Genomic DNA, 16,584 nt, shown 5'->3' with positions numbered 1-16,584 from the left:
GGACCCACCGACCGAGGAGCGGGGCCTGGCGGCCCGAGGGCGGGGCGAAGCCCGGAGAGCGCGAGGGTTGCGGGGGAGCCCGAGGACGCCAGGCGGGGCGCGGGGCGGCGCGGAAGAGGGAACCCGGGCAGCGGGGCGCGGCCGGGGCGGGGCGCGAGGGCGTGTCGGCAGCAGACCCGCCCCCGTCCCGCCCCCGGGCCGCGGCGGCGCGGCAGAGCCTGGCCGGGGCGCCGGGGCCGGGGGCGGTTGGCGCGGGCAGGAAGCGCCTCGCGGCCCGGGCCCGCCCCCCGCCTCCTGCCGCCTCCGGGCTCCCGGCTCCCGGCCGCGCCGCGCCCCATGCACTCCGCGCGCAGCGCAGCCCGCGCACGCCCGGATGGCTCGTCGCGCCGCGGGCGGCGCAACCCTTAGCGCCCGGGCCGCCGCGGCCAGCCCCCTGCCGCCGCGCCCGCCATGCCGGCCCCCGCCGCTGCGCCCGCTGCTCCCGCTGCTGCTGCTCCTGGGGGCGGCGCGGGCCGGCGCCCTGGAGATCCAGCGCCGGTTCCCCTCGCCCACGCCCACCAACAACTTCGCCCTGGACGGGGCGGCGGGGACCGTGTACTTGGCGGCCGTCAACCGCCTCTACCAGCTGTCGGGCCCCAACCTGAGCCTGGAGGCCGAGGCGGCCGTGGGACCCGTGGCCGATAGCCCGCTGTGCCACGCCCCGCAGCTGCCGCAGGCCTCGTGCGAGCACCCGCGGCGTCTCACCGACAATTACAACAAGATTCTGCAGCTGGACCCCGGCCAGGGCCTGGTGGTCGTTTGCGGTTCCATTTACCAGGGCTTCTGCCAGCTGCGGCGCCGGGGCAACATCTCGGCCGTGGCCGTGCACTTCCCGCCCGCCGTGCCGCCCGCCGAGCCCGTCACTGTGTTCCCCAGCATGCTGAACGTGGCTGCCAACCACCCGAACGCGTCCACCGTGGGGCTGGTCCTGCCGCCGGCCGCCGGCGCGGGGAGCAGCCGCCTGCTCGTGGGCGCCACGTACACGGGCTACGGCAGCGCCTTCTTCCCGCGCAACCGCAGCCTGGAGGATCACCGCTTCGAGAACACGCCGGAGATCGCCATCCGCTCCCTGGACGCGCGCGGCGACCTGGCCAAACTCTTCACTTTCGACCTCAATCCCTCCGACGACAACATCCTCAAGATCAAGCAGGGCGCCAAGGAGCAGCACAAGCTGGGCTTCGTGCGCGCCTTCTTGCACCCGCCGGACCCGCCGCCGGGCGCCCCGTCCTACGCTTACCTGGCGCTCAACAGCGAGGCGCGCGCGGGCGACAAGGAGAGCCAGGCCCGGAGCTTACTGGCGCGCATCTGCCTACCCCGCGGCGCCGGCGGCGACGCCAAGAAACTCACCGAATCGTACATCCAGCTGGGCTTGCAGTGCGCGGGCGGCGCGGGTCGCGGCGAACTCTACAGCCGCCTGGTGTCGGTCTTCCCCGCGCGTGAGCTGCTCTTTGCGGTCTTCGAGCGGCCCCCGGGGACCCCCGCGGCCCGCGCGGCCCCTGCCGCGCTCTGCGCCTTCCGCTTCGCCGACGTGCGAGCCGCCATCCGCGCCGCGCGCACCGCCTGCTTCGTGGAGCCGGCGCCGGATGTGGTGGCCGTGCTCGACAGCGTGGTGCAGGGCACTGGGCCGGCCTGCGAGCGCAAGCGTAACATCCAGGTACACCCGGGCCGCGAGGGCGCAAGGGGACTGGAGGAAGGGGGAGCGTGCTGGTGGCCGGGCGTGGTTGTGCGCCGAGCGGGCGCCTGGCAGTGAGCGGGCCGGGACCCAGGTGTGCGTGTGCAGGAACCCAAGTGTGTACTCTGGGCCACAGGTGCACGTGGCTGAAGGGAGCCACAGGTGTCCGCGGAGAGGGTCCACTGCGCAAATGCGGCCCAGGTGCGTGCGCGTGGAGACTCACTTGTGAGTGCGGGGTTTTAGCTATACCAAGAGGGTTCTTCCGATGGGCGGGCGGGTATCCAAAGGTGCGCATACAGCTCAGGTGTGCTTGGAGGTCAAGAGTGCGTGCTGAGCTGCAGCAAGCGCACGCCCGACTAAAGGTTTATGTTGGGACCACTGGGTGAGCCGCCTTTTTGAGCTGTCACTGAGCATTGGGAGTGGACAGTTGTATGCACGGGTGTGGCAGGTGTGCAGGAAACCACACAGGTGTGCACCAGGGCCCTGCAGATGGGGCGGGGGCGGGGGGGCAAGGTGGGGGCGACAGACTTGTGTATCAGTGATCTGCAAGGCAGGCGGGTGTGTGCAGCAGGGACAGTGATGCAGCAGGGTGGGCCTGGGTGTGCAGTGGGACCTGTGTGCCAGAGGACGCAGGTGTTTAGAAAACAATAGGTACTCGGGGGAGGCCACGTGGTTGGTACACAGGGATTGGCTGAGGTCAGTTTTTATTCACTCATTCCACAAATATTTCCCAAGAACTCGGTATGTACCAGGCATGGGGGATGTGGGGGCAATCCACTGTGAGTAATAACTCTCTCAGTTCTCCGAACAACCCTGTGAGGCATGTTCTGCTCTCATCCCCATTTAACAGATGAAGAAACCGGTTTGTGGGGGGAGCACAGAGAAGTTAAGTAACTTGCTCAACATCACACAGCCAGGAAGTAGCAGAAGAGGGATTTGAACTCAGGCTGTCTAGCCTCGGCATCTGTGTTCTTAACATCGAGCCTTTGCTCCCCTACAGAGCTCAGGGTGTGTGTGTTGGGGGAGCCCCAGGTGGCTGAGGTGGGCAGGTGGGGGGGGGGGCCAGGAGGTGAACAAGTTATCTGTAGAGGGTGGGAGAGGGCTGTGGGGGGCACACAAGCTGGGTAGGAACAGGGCCCAAGTGTCAGAGTCTGGGTTGGGCAGTGGCTGGGGGGCCAAATTGTGGGTATCAGTGTGTATGTTGAGGGGGTTCTGTGGCCTTGGTGGGGGTGGGAGATGACACAGGGGTGCAAGATGGAATTTTGTGCATCGGTTACAAAATAGTTGAGCTTGGTCTTCCAGGAAGCCCCACTAGGAAGGGACCACTTCTCCCATCAGCCCTGGGAGGCGGGCCTGCTGATTCCCTTTTTCCACTTTAGAGGAAGGAGGTTTAGAAATGACACCTTGCTCTCCTACTGTGTGCCTTTTCCATGCTCTGAGTCTGGGGAACCCGTTTCAGTCCCAGGCCTCCCCACTCCTCTCGGCAGCCTTATCTCTTCTCCATGGCTCTGACCCATGATTGTGGCAGGAACCTCACCAGATTAATTATTCCCCCGTGGGCGTCCCCAACACTGGGGCTTTGAGCAAACAGATTCCTTCTCCCGCCATCAGGCTCCCCCAGCTGCCTACCACCCGGCGGCTGCCCTGAAAGTAAAGGTCGTAGCGGGGGAGCTGGGCCGACTGTCCCAGGGATGGATGTGCCAGCCATGGGCACCAGGGTCGGGGCTGCCACAGTGTTCTTTATGTGCCTGGCTGCCATCTGGGGGACCCCTACCGTTCCTGACTGCGGAACCACGTTCTTCCCTCCGGAGAGCAGGCTTTGGGGCTGGAGGAGGTGAGTGATGGTGGGGGGGGGGAGTCAGCCCTTGCTTTCCAGAGGGAAGGTCCTGTCAGGCCCAGGGCTGGGCAGCCTTCCTCCTGCGGGTGGGTTCCAGGCCCTGCCTCCCGGCCCTTCCATGTGAGTTGATCTGTGGGATTCCTCAGCCGGCCACAATCCCCCACCTCCCGCTCTGGCAGGAACGTTCCTAGTTCCCACGGTCCCATGTCCCCCAGCTGGGCCCAGTGCCATGACTCACTCCTGGGGGCGGGGCTTCTTCAGGGACATGGCCCCGGGGACGGGACGGCGGCCCAGGAGGGCCTAAGCCAGCACCCGCCTGGCCACTCCACTCCACCTCCCACCCCCCACTCCCCTTCACCATGCTCGGCTGTGGACCAATGCCACGGGAGCTCCCAGATGTGGCACAGCTGGACGTGGGGCTGGCTGGGTGAGTGTTATTCTCATTCCAGGCTGTTGTTACCTCCCCAACTGGGGATGAACTTGGACTTTGCACCAGGTGCCTGGGTTCAAATCCTACTCTGTAGCTGCCGAGCTGTGTGACCTTAGGCAAGTGGCTTAACCTCTCTGAGCCTCAAGCTCCTTATCTGTAGAGCACAAAAGCAGTCCTTATTTCCAATGACTCTTTTGTCCTTTGTTTTAAAGGCAAAATGAATTACTTAATGTAAAGCACTTATTTCCTGGCATCTAGTAAGCCCCAGGTTGATATTGGCTGTTCTCGTTGTCATTAGTATTATTCTCCCAGTGGACATTATACTAAGTCTGGGCTTGGCTCTTGAGAGCAAACAGTGACCTACTTTGGCTTGTTCTGGGCAGCAAGGATGCCACCTCTGAGCTCCAGATAGGGACCTAGGTCAACATTTACTAAGCCCCTACTATGTGGCCAGCCCTAGTCTGTGCTGTGCAGAACCAGTGGTGAACGACTCACCTCCTTTCCGTCCTCGTGGACCGTGTGTGTGAGCAGAGGACAGGCAAGCAACCAAGCAGTTACAGCACAGGGCGATGGGTGCTCAGAGAAGGGTGTCCCAGCTTCCCGGGGCAGTGGCATCGAAGCTGAGGTGAAAGAATGAGCCGGACTCCACCAGGGGAAGCTGGCAGGAGAGGAGGAAAGGCATCCAGGCAGAGGGAACAGTCTGTGCAAAGGCCTGGAGGTAGGACATAGCGCAGCCAGCCCGAGCAATGAGAAGAAGGTCACTAGGGCTGGGGGAGCAGGGAAGGAGAGGGAAGGGTGGCGGGTCTTAGAGGGACATATTGAGGTCTAGACTTTTCCTGGGGGCCATGGAGAGCCATGAAGGGTTTTAGCCAGAGGAGGGACAGGATCCAAGTGCACCCCAGTTTCCCCCACTGTAGAATGGGAGTGCTAATAACAGTCTCTCCCTTGAAGGATTGTTGAACGGATTCAGTGAGATAACAGTGAGCGCCTGGCACACGTGCTTGTGACTCTTAGGGTTATCTTGTTCAGTCCCGTGGTGGCTGGTGAGAAGGGGAGTTGGGCAGCAGGCAGGGGAGTCAGGAAGCTGAGGCCACCTCCCCGGCAAGAGATCTACTCATTCGTTTGCAAATATTTCTTGAGCCCTCACCAAGTGCCAGGCCCTGTGGCGGGTGCTGGGGTGCAGCTGTGGGGACGGCGGGCTGGGCCTTGTTCTCTGGGGGTTTTGCAGCCTCGTCTGAAACACGGAAGTAAGCAGGTGCATTTGGGAGAGGTTCAGGCACCGGGAGGATGGTAGCTCCAGAGGTGGAGGTCAGCAGGAGGGTGGGAGAGGAAACTGCTCACGGGCTGATCCCGCATCCGGGGTGCACCTTGCTGTGGTCGGGCTGGGGGATGCATGGCAGGGGTGCGTCTCGAGGAAGAGGATGACTTTGGTTGTGGGTTGGCAAGGGGTCTAGAATCCCTTTCCCTCCACCTGTGCCTTTTTGGCCTGACTTGTCTGGCATCAGGGTGGCCTGAATGGGGCCGAACGTGGAGCAGAGGGTCCTGACTTTCCATCTGTTTGCCAGGAGCATCAGACTTCCAAGGGAGGTGGTTCAGACAGGTGTCTGGAAACCCAACCTCTCAGTCTAGCCTTTAGGGGTCTCTCAGCAGCACCCGGGGCCTGCCAGGACCCCCACAAGCTGCCCAGAGCCCCAGAACCCCAATCAGGGTGGCCTCTGGGTTTGGCTGGATTTGTTTTCTGCCTTCCACCTTTAAGATAGTGCCACCACTTTCCCTCTGGGAATCCTATTGAAGAAGGTGTGAGGTCAGAGGCACAGACCCCTGGCTCCCGGAAGCCCTCGGAGGCCCTGGTGGTCCCCACCTTTGTCCTTGACTGATTGGGAGCATATTTGGGGCTGCTGGAATATTTCAAGATTGAGTGAAGCAATCAGTCTCCTTTGAATGTAGCTTGGATCCCTTTCTTCAAATCACAGCCTGTGTGAGGTGAAAGGGAATTGGGAAGGCATCACACATTATCCATGGGGGAAACTGAGGCACAGACAGGGCAGGCTGAGTCTAACACCCCTCCCCGAACCCATCCCTTCAGTCTCTGAATGACCATAATATTTGTTTTATTAAATCAAAAGGAAAACCAGCAGGCAAACGTCAATGCTGCCTTTTCAAGGTGTCTTTTTATAGTAAAGGTGGAAAAAAATCCTCCCAGGCAGTTTTAAACTGGCATGTGGTGGGCGGGTGTGCGTAGTCAAGAGGGCGTTTTCTGAACCAATTGAAGGGGCTGAAATGCCTGGTGGAGAGGAGACTGAGCTTCCAAGATGGGCTTTACATTTTGGCTTGGCTTAAGGAAGGGCTCGGTAGTGAGCGCCCTGTGGCTGAGGGGGTACAAGCAGAGACACTTGTCGGGGATATGAGAGAGGGGATTTGGGCAGGTTGGAGAGATAGACAAGGGGTGGTTGGACCAGGAAGCGGTTCACACTCCTCCGGGCCTGAGAATCAGTAGTCCCCAGCTCCAAGGTACATAGGGTAAGGTTGACCTTGAGTCCCATTCTTCTGCCCCTAAGCTGTGTGACCTGGGGCCAGTCGTTTACCCTCTCTGGGCCTCATGCTTTCTCACTGAAAAAAAAAAAAATGGAGCCAGTGCCTCCCTCTGAGGATGTAGGTAGATTAAAATCTCATGCACAGTGCCCAGGAAATGTCAGGGGGAGGTCTTATCACCAGGAGGGAGACAGTATCCCAGGGACAGCCAGCCAGGCAGGTCGGGGAAGGCAGCCCATGGGGCAGGAGGGACCTCCCGGGCCCTGCAGAGTGATCAGGGAGTGATGAGAAGGAGGGGAGAGGCGAGGGCGTGTCTGGTGCTGTCCCCACCTGAGCAAAGCTTGGAAACAGAGGCTGAGATGCAGAAAGCAAGACTAGAGGGCACCACTGTGGTTGCTGGGGCTGGAGGGTTACTGGGGCATAGGGGGTGTTGGGGAAGGGGCCCTGGGCAAGTGTCCTCTGGGCCCTCCAGGGCGGCATAATAATTACCCAGCTCTCAATTTCGAGTGGCTCCCAGTCACCCTGTGAGGTCAGAAGTACTATTCATCTCAGTTTACAGATGAGGGAACTGAGGCCCAGAGAGGTGAAGATACTGGCTGAAGGTCACACAGCTCTAAGGAGGGAGTCGGGATTTGCAGACTGGCTGGCTAGCTCTAGAGCTGATGCCCCCAGCTCCGTGCCAAGAGGCGGCCAGGCCGAGGGGTTCTGCAGTTCTCCCCTCAGGCTGGGACATGAGGATTCAGGTGGGGCTCCTTGTACAGCCACCCCCCTTGGGACAGCACCTCCATGCAGACCCCAGGAAGCTCAGGCTGGGACATTGCTGAGGCTTGGGCCACAAGGCTGGGGCCAGGGCTGCCTGTGAGGAGATGAGGGAGGCGGGGAAGACCTAATTGCAGTCATCCCTGAAAATTCACTTGTCTCACCCCTGGAGGGAGCAGATCCCTGGCCCTGTGGGTGTGCATATGGGGGTGGGGTGGGGCATGGGTTGAATGGATGATTGACAGATCCCTTTCAACACTGTCCGTGGGTGGGGGTCCTGACCCTAGCCTAAGACCATGCCAGGTGCTACTGGCCAGGTTTTGGAGGGCTGGCCAGCCACCCCCTCCCCTTCAGGGTGGCATCTGGCTGCCCAAGGGTTTGTTGTTTCTGGAGAATTGACTGCAAAGCTCTTTACATAGAGTATCTCTTTCCATGAGATGTGGATCATCCCCAACCTAGAGAAGGAGAGACAGAGGCCCAGAGAGGTTAAGTGACTTGCCTGAGCTCACACAGCAGGATGGAGACAAAGCGGGTGTCAGAGCCTATGCTCACCATTTTTACTCTCTGGTCTCTCCCAAAATATTGACTGGAGGGGGTGTGAACCCAAGGGACCCTGGGGGGTCACAGTGGGAAGAGGGGAATGGGCCCATTTTATAGGTGGGGAAATAGACCCCAGGAAGCTCTGCTCCCACTGGGGCCACTGTGCAGAGCAGGGAGTGCTTTCTGGTGAGAACTGCCAGGCTGTGGCTCTTGGCGGGGTGAGCGGGGTGTTGGGGGCTCTTGTCCCTGGTCCCCAGGCCCGTAGCTGTCTCTATCATCACCCACCAGAGCCCAGCACCTCCTTGGCAATATCTCATGTCCCTCAGGGCTCCTGGCGGAGATTCTCAGGAGCAAGGGAGCACAGGAGGGGCTTTGGCTTTATGACCCAGCAATACCTGCCCAGCCCCTCCACCAAAGAGATGCATCAGACCCTGCCCCCATTCTCTAGGAGCCCCCAGAACAGCCAGGGAGATCCTGACAGGACACAGGCTATAGCCAATGCTGTACACTGACCATTCCCATCTGAGGAAATCCAGGAAGGCTTCTCGGAGGAAGGGACATTTGAGTAGGACTTTGATAAATGGGGAAAGTTTTGTGGGGGGTGGGAGGGAGGCATTCTGGGCAGAGGAAATGTCAGGAGCAAAGGCCCAGAGATGTGATAAAACACGGCCTAAGTAGCAGGCAGGGGACAAAGCTGCAGAGATTGCTCAGGCTAGAATCCACCTGGCCTTGAATACAAGCCAAGGATTTGGACACTGTCCTGTGAGCAGTGGGGAGCCAGGAGAGGCTTTTGAGGAAGAGAGCAGCAGAGTCAGATCTGGTTCTACAAGGGTCTCCCTGGCTGTCGATCCCCCATTAGAGCTGCCAGGGGCTGGCAGGAGCTGGAGGTGGAGGCTCTTGCCCAGAAGCCCCCACTGTGGCTGGGCCAGGTGATTGTGGAGGGCCTCTCCAGCTCTGGCTAAGACACTGTGGGGATTGCCATGGAAACCAGCCGGTCCCCACAAGGGGACAGGCCCAGAAAGTCTCCTGGCGCGAGCCACGTGGATTTGGATCCCGACTACCCCCGGAGCGCGCAGCCGTTCTCTTCTTTCCAAAGCCCTGGTTTGGGCCAGGGCCGAACCAAACAGGCCACCCAGACAGGCCCCTGCCAGCCCACTCTAGGCTGATACTCCATGCCTCCAGGATCTGCCTGAGCCAGGAGGCCCTCCCCATCCAAGCCATCGTCCGTTAGCCTGAAACACGATAAATCAAGCGCTGGAGTGGGGAGGAAGTTCGCAGCTCCATTACGAGGCCTGGCGAGGCCCCAGCGGGGCGTTAATCATGTAGCACTCTGTGCTCTGATCAGTAAATAATGGGGGGGCAGTGGGCAGCAGCCTTGGAGTGGAAGCCAGGCCCCGGGAAAGGAGCTAAGCAGGGGTTGGCATGCCCTACAGCCCGGAATCCTCACAGGCCTCTGCCCACCACTCGCTTTTGGGGCACTGGGGATTGAGCCCTCTGTAAGTGGCCTTCTCCTCCATGGGCCTCAGTTTCCCCAGCTCACAACCCAGGGCTGTTTTAGGTCCCAACTGCAGCAGGTGGTGAGGTCTTGGGTACGGATGGGGCCCCTGGAGCCAGCCTGCCTGGGTCTGAGTTCCAGATCTGGCCGGTCTGGCTGTGTGACCCTGGGCAAGTCGCTTCACCTCTCTGTGCCTCGGAACCCTTTGCTGTCAAGTAACATCAGCTCTTTAGGGTGTGGTGAAGGTTAAATGAGATAACACAGGCAAGAGGATGTAGTGGTGCTGGTGATGTGACTGTTATTGTTAATTTTAAAACTATTTTAAAGCCATCCCGTTGCGAGCTGGGGAGGTGGGTCTCTGAGCTGAGATGTGGGCAGATAGAAGGATCTGCTGTGGTCATGTCTCATGTCCCCAGCGCACGGGACCTGGCCCAGAAATGTTTGCTAAGAGCCTCGAGCCAGCCCTGCCCACCCATCTGCACCCGCCAGCCGCTGTGTGGCTAACTCTGCCACCAGCTGATCTCCAAATCCCCCAGGAGTGGGAGAATATTCCCGAGAGAGGCCGCTGCAGCTCTCTCAGCTTCTCCTGGGCTGGGATCCCCTTCAGGGGAGGAAGCCGGGGCAGTAACTGTTCCAGGGCGAGGAGGGCCGGAGGGAGGCACAGCCTGCTGCCCGCCCCCCTAACCCCCCTCTTTAGAGCTGGCAGGAGGGAGGGAATGACTTTTTCACGGGGACCAGAGAAGCATCGCTGGCTGGCCGTGCAGCCCACTCTGGGCTCCTCTGGGACCCAGGGAGGAGGGCTGGAAGTGGGGCCTGGCTGGGCCGCCATGAGAAACGGCTTCAAGAAGGGGGGAGCTGGGCGTCCAGCTAACAAAACAACGGTGGTGCTTGAATCAGCGGCTGCGGCCGGGGTTCCCAGGCAGGCTCTGAGCAGAGCAGGGGGGGGCGTCTTGGGGGCCAGGGCTCCCCACACCCCCAGTCCTGGCCTCAGATGTGTGACTGCAGGAAGTGCAGGGGCAGTTCGTCCTACGCGGCTCCCCCTGCTCCCAGGCGTCCCCCAGCTTCTGCCCAGCAGCCTGCAGAGCTCCTCGGGAGCATTTATTGAGGGCCCAGGGGGCTGACCATGGGGTGTGATTGTGGGTTGGGCTTTGCCGCAGCCCCCTGTGGCGGGGGCCATTGTGGTACCCACTTTATGGGTGAGGAGACTGAGGCTTGGAGGGGAGGGGGTGCAACCCTAGTGAGCTGTGGGGCTTGGCACGAGCAGGAGCCTCAGCTTCCTCATCTGTAAGATGGGCATGAGGCAAGAGTGTGTGTGCCCCTGAGTGCCCACACACGGTAGGCGTGTGACCTCAGCAGGGGCCGTCCTTCCAGCTGGGTCCGACCAGAGACTGGTGGGTGGGCGTCCCATGCCCTGCCATGTGGTTTCACTCAGGGCCACCCGGATGGCTGGTTTGCATGGCCCGGATCACTTGGATAACCTCAGCACCCTGGGGCGGCAGTGACCCACCTCCTCCAGAGGAGGGGAAACTGAGGCAGACCTTTCTGAAGCTGTGGAAAGACTCTGACTGAGTCACTGTATCCACCGCCCCATTTGTCCGTCAATCCTGCCTGGTCTGGACAGCCAGGCGCCAGAGGGAGAGTTGCCGCTAGCCACACTGCGAGTCCTGGGGAAGCCTCTGCCCCTCCCCGGGCCTCAGTTTCCCCAAAACGTTCCTCCAGGCTGCTTTTCCTCTCTGGATGAGGGCAGGCCTAGTTGGCCACCCCCTCTCAACCCCAGCTCCTCTGGGAAGCGGGAAGTGAGCATCTTGGTCACTCCCTGGGAGTGCTGATATTTCCTTTCTCGGTGGCAGCAGGCAGCTTCCTCCCTCGCATTGGGGGCTGGCGACAGAGGCCCTCCAGCACTCAGTCCATCCTGTCCCCTCCTACGGCGGACACACAGTAGGCCCGTGGCTCTTTTCCCACTTGTTTTCCCGCAGTGGAGGGGTCAGCTCGGTGGACCCCGTAGCTCAGGAGCTGTGCTGTTTGGAGAGGTGGCACGTGCTAAAGTGGGATCACATCCCAACCTGACCACGTGCCGCTGGGCATCCTGTGAGCCTCATAGCATCTGTGGAGCAAGCAGAGGGGGCAGAGGAGTCAGGGTTTGCAGGATGACTGGGCTTTGCAAGAAGTGACAGCCCAGGAGTGATTAGTGGCTCTTTATTCAAGACTTGGCTTTGAGATCTCCAATAGTGTATACCTATCAGGCCCCATTATTTACCAGGCCTGGTCCTTCCTCCCTCCATCTCCTCTCGTTGTTCTTTCTGCGACTCTCTGAGCTCCTAACCTGATGGAGACAGGGCTTGTGTTTCACTCAGGTCTTCATCCCAAGACTGGGACACACACTGGGCAGGGCCAGATTGAGTGGGGCCTTGAAGTTCCAGGAGCAAAGTTTGGTTTTATGTTGAGGGCACTGGGGAGCCATTGATGTTGTTGAGTGGTGGAGGGGACGTGACCTGCTTTGCAGATTTTTAATTTTGGAATAGATTTACAGGAATGCTGCCAAGATAGTACAGAGAGTTCCCGTATACTATTTCCCCCATCGCTAACATCTTACTTTACCATGTACATTTGTCAGAACTAAGAAACCAACATTGGTACATTCTCGTTAACTCCAGACTTTATTCCATGAATGTTCTTTTTCTGTTCCAGGATCCATTCCAGGATCCCATATTGCATGTAGTGCCCTGAAGTTTTAAAGGCTCCCTTTGGCCGCTGTGGAGGGTGAATCCGAGGTGTTGGGGGGAGGGGAGGTGCAGGCAGCCCTGCCCCCAACCAACTGGATATTTAGTGGCTGCCCCACAGTCTGCCGTTAACTACCCCAAAATGCAGTGAAACCTGATGTTCCCAGGGTCACTGCTCAATAATAATCAAAAGCTTCAGGCAGGAAGGTGCCCTCACTTCCCAAGCACAAAGCTCCAGCAGCCGGTGTAGCCATACCTGGGACGGAACCACTGAGTCTGGAAACCTGCCTCGGTGTCCACCGTGAACACTTCATCCTCCTCAAAGAGCCACCTGCGGTAGGACTGAGGTTCGGTGGGGTCTGCGGGCAGGATATGAGGCCCGAGAAGCTGGCTCGCTCTCCCTCCAAGTGGCTTCCTGGGGAGAGAAAGTCAACAATTATAGTCAGTAGTGAAATCAATATGTCAGAATTCTAATGGGAGCGCGGGTGGAGCTGAACTGCAGCTCCATGAGGCAGCCAGCTGGTGGGGGAAGGGGCATCCTGCTGCAGCAGGCTGCCCTAAAAAATTGCTGAGACCAGTGGCTGTTGTCCATCCATTTTAGTGAGGGAGAAACTGAGGTTCTTAGGGGAGCCCAAAGTAGCAGCCAGGTATCGGCTGATGTTGCCAGTCACCATAGGCCTTTGGTTGACCCATCATTTCCCTGTCCGTTTTCCAGCATCCTGTACGACCAGTTTGCTCTCAATCTCTACTTGGAAAGGAAGCAGCCAAAGGTAGTCATTCACCCTTTAGTCTAAATTAGTCTCCTTTCTTTAGTGACTGCTCGCTCCAGAGCACAGTCTCTGCCCTGGAGAAGCTTAGGCACATGCTACAGTGATAAATATGGAAGTGGTCACCAGCCCAGGACTGTCACAGAGGAGGGGAAGTTTTGAGCCAAATCTCAAAGGATGATGGAAACTTGCAGCCTGGGCCCGCCTGGCAGAGGGGACAGCCTGGGTCAAGACAAGGAGGACTGAAGTGCCAGGGTAAGCAGGAGTGGCCTGATGGGCTTGGAGGTATGGCGAGGGTGTTGGCTGCTGAGGGAACAGCATTTACAAAGGTTCAGGAACGCTGGGGAAGGAAAGGGTGGCCACTTTTGAGGAACTACAGAGATTGGTGTGGTCAGAGCAGAGGGCGAGGGCAGGAAGGAGACGACATCTGGTGCCTGAGCAATTGGCAGGAGCCGGATCTCCTAGGGCCTTGAATGCCAGGCTGGAGAGCTGGGGCTTTACCCCCAGGACAGTTGGGAGCCCAGGGAGGTTTTACATCAGGGAGGGATGAACCAGCTTTGGGCCTCAGAATGGCCACCCGTGTGGATTGGAGTGGGGTACAAAATGCGAGGCCAGAGGGGGCTGTGATGGGCCCACCCTCCCTGGCTCTGAGGGGTCTTTGTGTTTCGAAAGATCTGCCAGTAAAGGAGCCTTAAAAGAAGGGTTGCTGCTGATGGTGTAACTTCCGGCAGCGTGAGAAGGTCAAGGGTAGTATTTTGGGCTTAGGGAGCTCACTGCCCCTGGAGAACAAGTTCAGCCGAGGCCACGCTCAGGCCGACTGCTCTGTCGCCAAGCCCCGCTGTCCCCCTTTCCCGGCCTGCAGCTCCCTCCCCCTGCAGGGCAGGCACTTCCCGCCCGCCTGGACAGACATTTGTCCAGCTTCTGTTTTTGAGCCACTTTGCAATCTCCTCCCCACCCCCGGCATTTGGGGAATCAGCTTCCCTCTTGGAGCACAGATCATTCGCAACAGCCAATCGTTATTTCTCCTTTAAATTTTTTTTAAAATTTTATTTTTAGGATAAGAAAAAAAAAAACAGTTGGGGGAAAGGCTTTTTAGAAAATTCCTTCGGTGCAGAATTAATGGCTTGTGAACGTCAGGGCGGGCGGGTGAGAGCCGATTCCCAGCGTGCCCCGCTTCCCCTGCAGTGCTCTGGCCCACAAATCACCCCCAAGCTGGAGGCCTGATCTGGCTTTTCCCAGGACACCCCTCAACCCCCCCATCCTGGCTGGGGCCCAGTCATAGGGGCCAAGAACCCCAAAGGTGGCACCCGGGGCCTCCCAAGCCTGCCCATCCTTCCTTCCCACCCTCCCAGGGGCCGACCGTCCCAGATCTCTGGGAGGAAACTTGACCCGTGGGGTGGGGGGAGGCTTTACAATTTTAATTTTAAAACAAGTTATTTTTTCAGTGATGCAAGTAATCCATAGTCAGTGAAGACAAGTTATATAATCCCTAGAAAAAGCGTCTACGTTCCCTTCAGTGGGACTCGGGGCCCAGGCGCCCACTCTCCTGCCTACTCGCTGGCAGGGCCCACCTCACCTCTTCCCTGCAGCTGCAGGATTGCTGAGCCAGGGGCCCAGTGAGTGGGAGGGGCAGCTGGGGGGAAGGTTCAGCACCCACTTTCCAGGGCTGGGCCCCCAGTGTGGGACACACGGGGTGAAAAGCCAGGCAGGTTAGGTCTGGGAGAAGAAGCTAGTTTTACAGCAAGCTGGGGGAAGGGCATTCCAGGAGCGGGAGAAGCACGTGCAAAGGCCCTGGGGCAGGACCCAGCTGTAATGTTCAAGGAATATCGGTGAGGCCAGTGTGGCTGGAGAGGAGGGGATCGGATGGAATTAGAAGGTCATGGGGGACCCGATGGGGCAAGGCCACGGGGACGGTTGAGGGTTTACTCTAAGCATAACTGAAGCTGTTAGAGCTTTTTAAGCAGGGGAGACCTGCTTTGCATTTTGAAAGAGCTCATTTGGCCATTATGTTTGGGGGGCAGGAGGGATATTGGGTGGGGAGAGTAGATGCAGATTGACAAGGGACTGGGAGAGCTGTCTAAGTGAAAGGATGGCCGCCTTAAGGCAGTTGAGTTTGCAAACTTCTGAGCTAGGCATGATCTTCTCCAAATTCCACTTCAAAATAATAAGATGAGCAACTATTATACCTGAAATCACAGGAGCAGCAAGCACTTACCAAGCACACCCCATGGGCCATGCACTGTGCAAACCCTTTAGGACAGATTTTTCTCTTCCCAGCCCCAGGGATTGGAGGCCCCATGGATGCACCCATTTTACTCTCGAGTAAATTGAGGCTCAGAGAAGTTGAAGTGATTTGCCCAGGTCACCCACCACCATTTTGCTGAAGACCCCACACTCGAGGACTTCAGTCCAGGGAACCCCCCCCTCCCCAGCCTGCTCCAGCTCTGGGCTCGGGGTTCGGTTCCCCCAAGGGTCACGCTGGGAAACACGCCCCAGCCTAGAAGCCCATGAGGTCTCCACTGCATTTATTTGCCCAAAGATAGAAGAACCCAGTATTCAGTGCTTTCTTTTGACAACTAGCTCGATTCCTGAGCAAAAACCATGCAGCCTCACCATCAGTGGCTTAGGCACACCGGGAAGCACGAGCAAATCCTCTACAGGCCATGCCCTAAAACTGGGTCCCACACTGCATTCTGGTGACACCCCCCCCCCCCGTGTTTCCGGCTCAGAGCCTCTGACACCCAGATCCTGGGGTCCACAGGGGCAAGTCAGGGGCCCCAGACTCTGTGCTGGCTTCAGGCCCAGCTGCCTGGCTTTGCAACTGGGTGATCCCAAGCAGGTCACTGCCCCTCTGAGCCTCAGTTTCCCCATCTGTGAGATGGTCTCGTGGGGCTGCCAGGAGGATTCAGGAACTTGGCATGGTGTGAGTTCCTGGTAAATGTTGCCTATTATTATGCTTATAATTGTGAGTATTAATTTGTTATTTATGTACTTTTTTTTTTTTTACCAAAATGGCCCCATGACATCCTGCAACTTTTCTGTACAGATTCGCAGTGTCACTAAAGGGCAGGGGTTGCTCTCCTGAACCATGTGCCAAAATTTATGTGTTCAATCCCCTGTTGACTTTGAACTTGCTTCCCCCTTTTCACTCTTATAAACCACCCTTAGGTCTGCATCTTTGTGGATTTGCACAATCATTTTCTCAAAGGTGCTTCCTGGAGGGCCTGTTTTACCTATTTTATATTTATATTTTTTGTGTGCAAATTGCCTAAGGAATCTTCAAAAGGACCAATGAGACCCAGAAAAAGGCAGGAGAAGGCAAGATCAAGTCCAGGGGACTGCCAGGGGCTGAGAGTCACCCTGGAGGCCGGAGCCAGTCGACTCCTGTGATGTGGGGCTGATTTGCCGCTTCGGGGTCCTTCAGGGCAGCACTGAGCTGGGTGTGGATGGCAGGACTGGGCTCTTGGACATGCCTGGCCTCCGTCCCACCTCTCTCCACTTGCTGGGTGCCCTGGGCAAGCACCTGCCTCCTTGTCGGCCTCAGTGTACCCATCTGTGATGTGGGCAGGTGAGGGCATGCCTGCTCAGGGAAGGAGAAACCTAGAGGCTAAACCCGAAATCTGGCAAGCTGCTGGGGCTTGGCTGGGGTTGGGGGGTGATCAGAACAAAGAGGAAACCCCATAGCTGCTGTGGAGACACAGAGCTAGTTGGGACTGTAGAAAAGCACAGCCGAGGAGGAAAGAGAGACCTCTGTGGGCGTTAGCTGGTAAGTTGAGGCAGATGACGCAGACGC

At 58.6% G+C, this 16,584-nt stretch overlaps 1 protein-coding gene across 1 annotated transcript in view; it reads left to right on the top strand.

Moving 5' to 3' along the window:
* The first annotated feature begins 218 nt into the window (after positions 1 to 218).
* Positions 219 to 16,584, top strand: part of PLXND1 (plexin D1) — a 52,466-nt gene continuing 36,100 nt past the window's right edge. The window contains exon 1 of the mRNA XM_037802540.1: positions 219 to 1,693. Within this exon, the coding sequence (XP_037658468.1) occupies positions 374 to 1,693 (1,320 nt within the window). The 5' untranslated portion in view covers positions 219 to 373. The remainder of the gene's footprint in view (positions 1,694 to 16,584) is intronic.

Source organism: Choloepus didactylus, chromosome 1, assembly GCF_015220235.1.
Source record: "Choloepus didactylus isolate mChoDid1 chromosome 1, mChoDid1.pri, whole genome shotgun sequence".
Lineage (NCBI taxonomy): Eukaryota > Metazoa > Chordata > Mammalia > Pilosa > Megalonychidae > Choloepus > Choloepus didactylus.
This window is presented reverse-complemented; position numbering and strand designations above follow the sequence as displayed.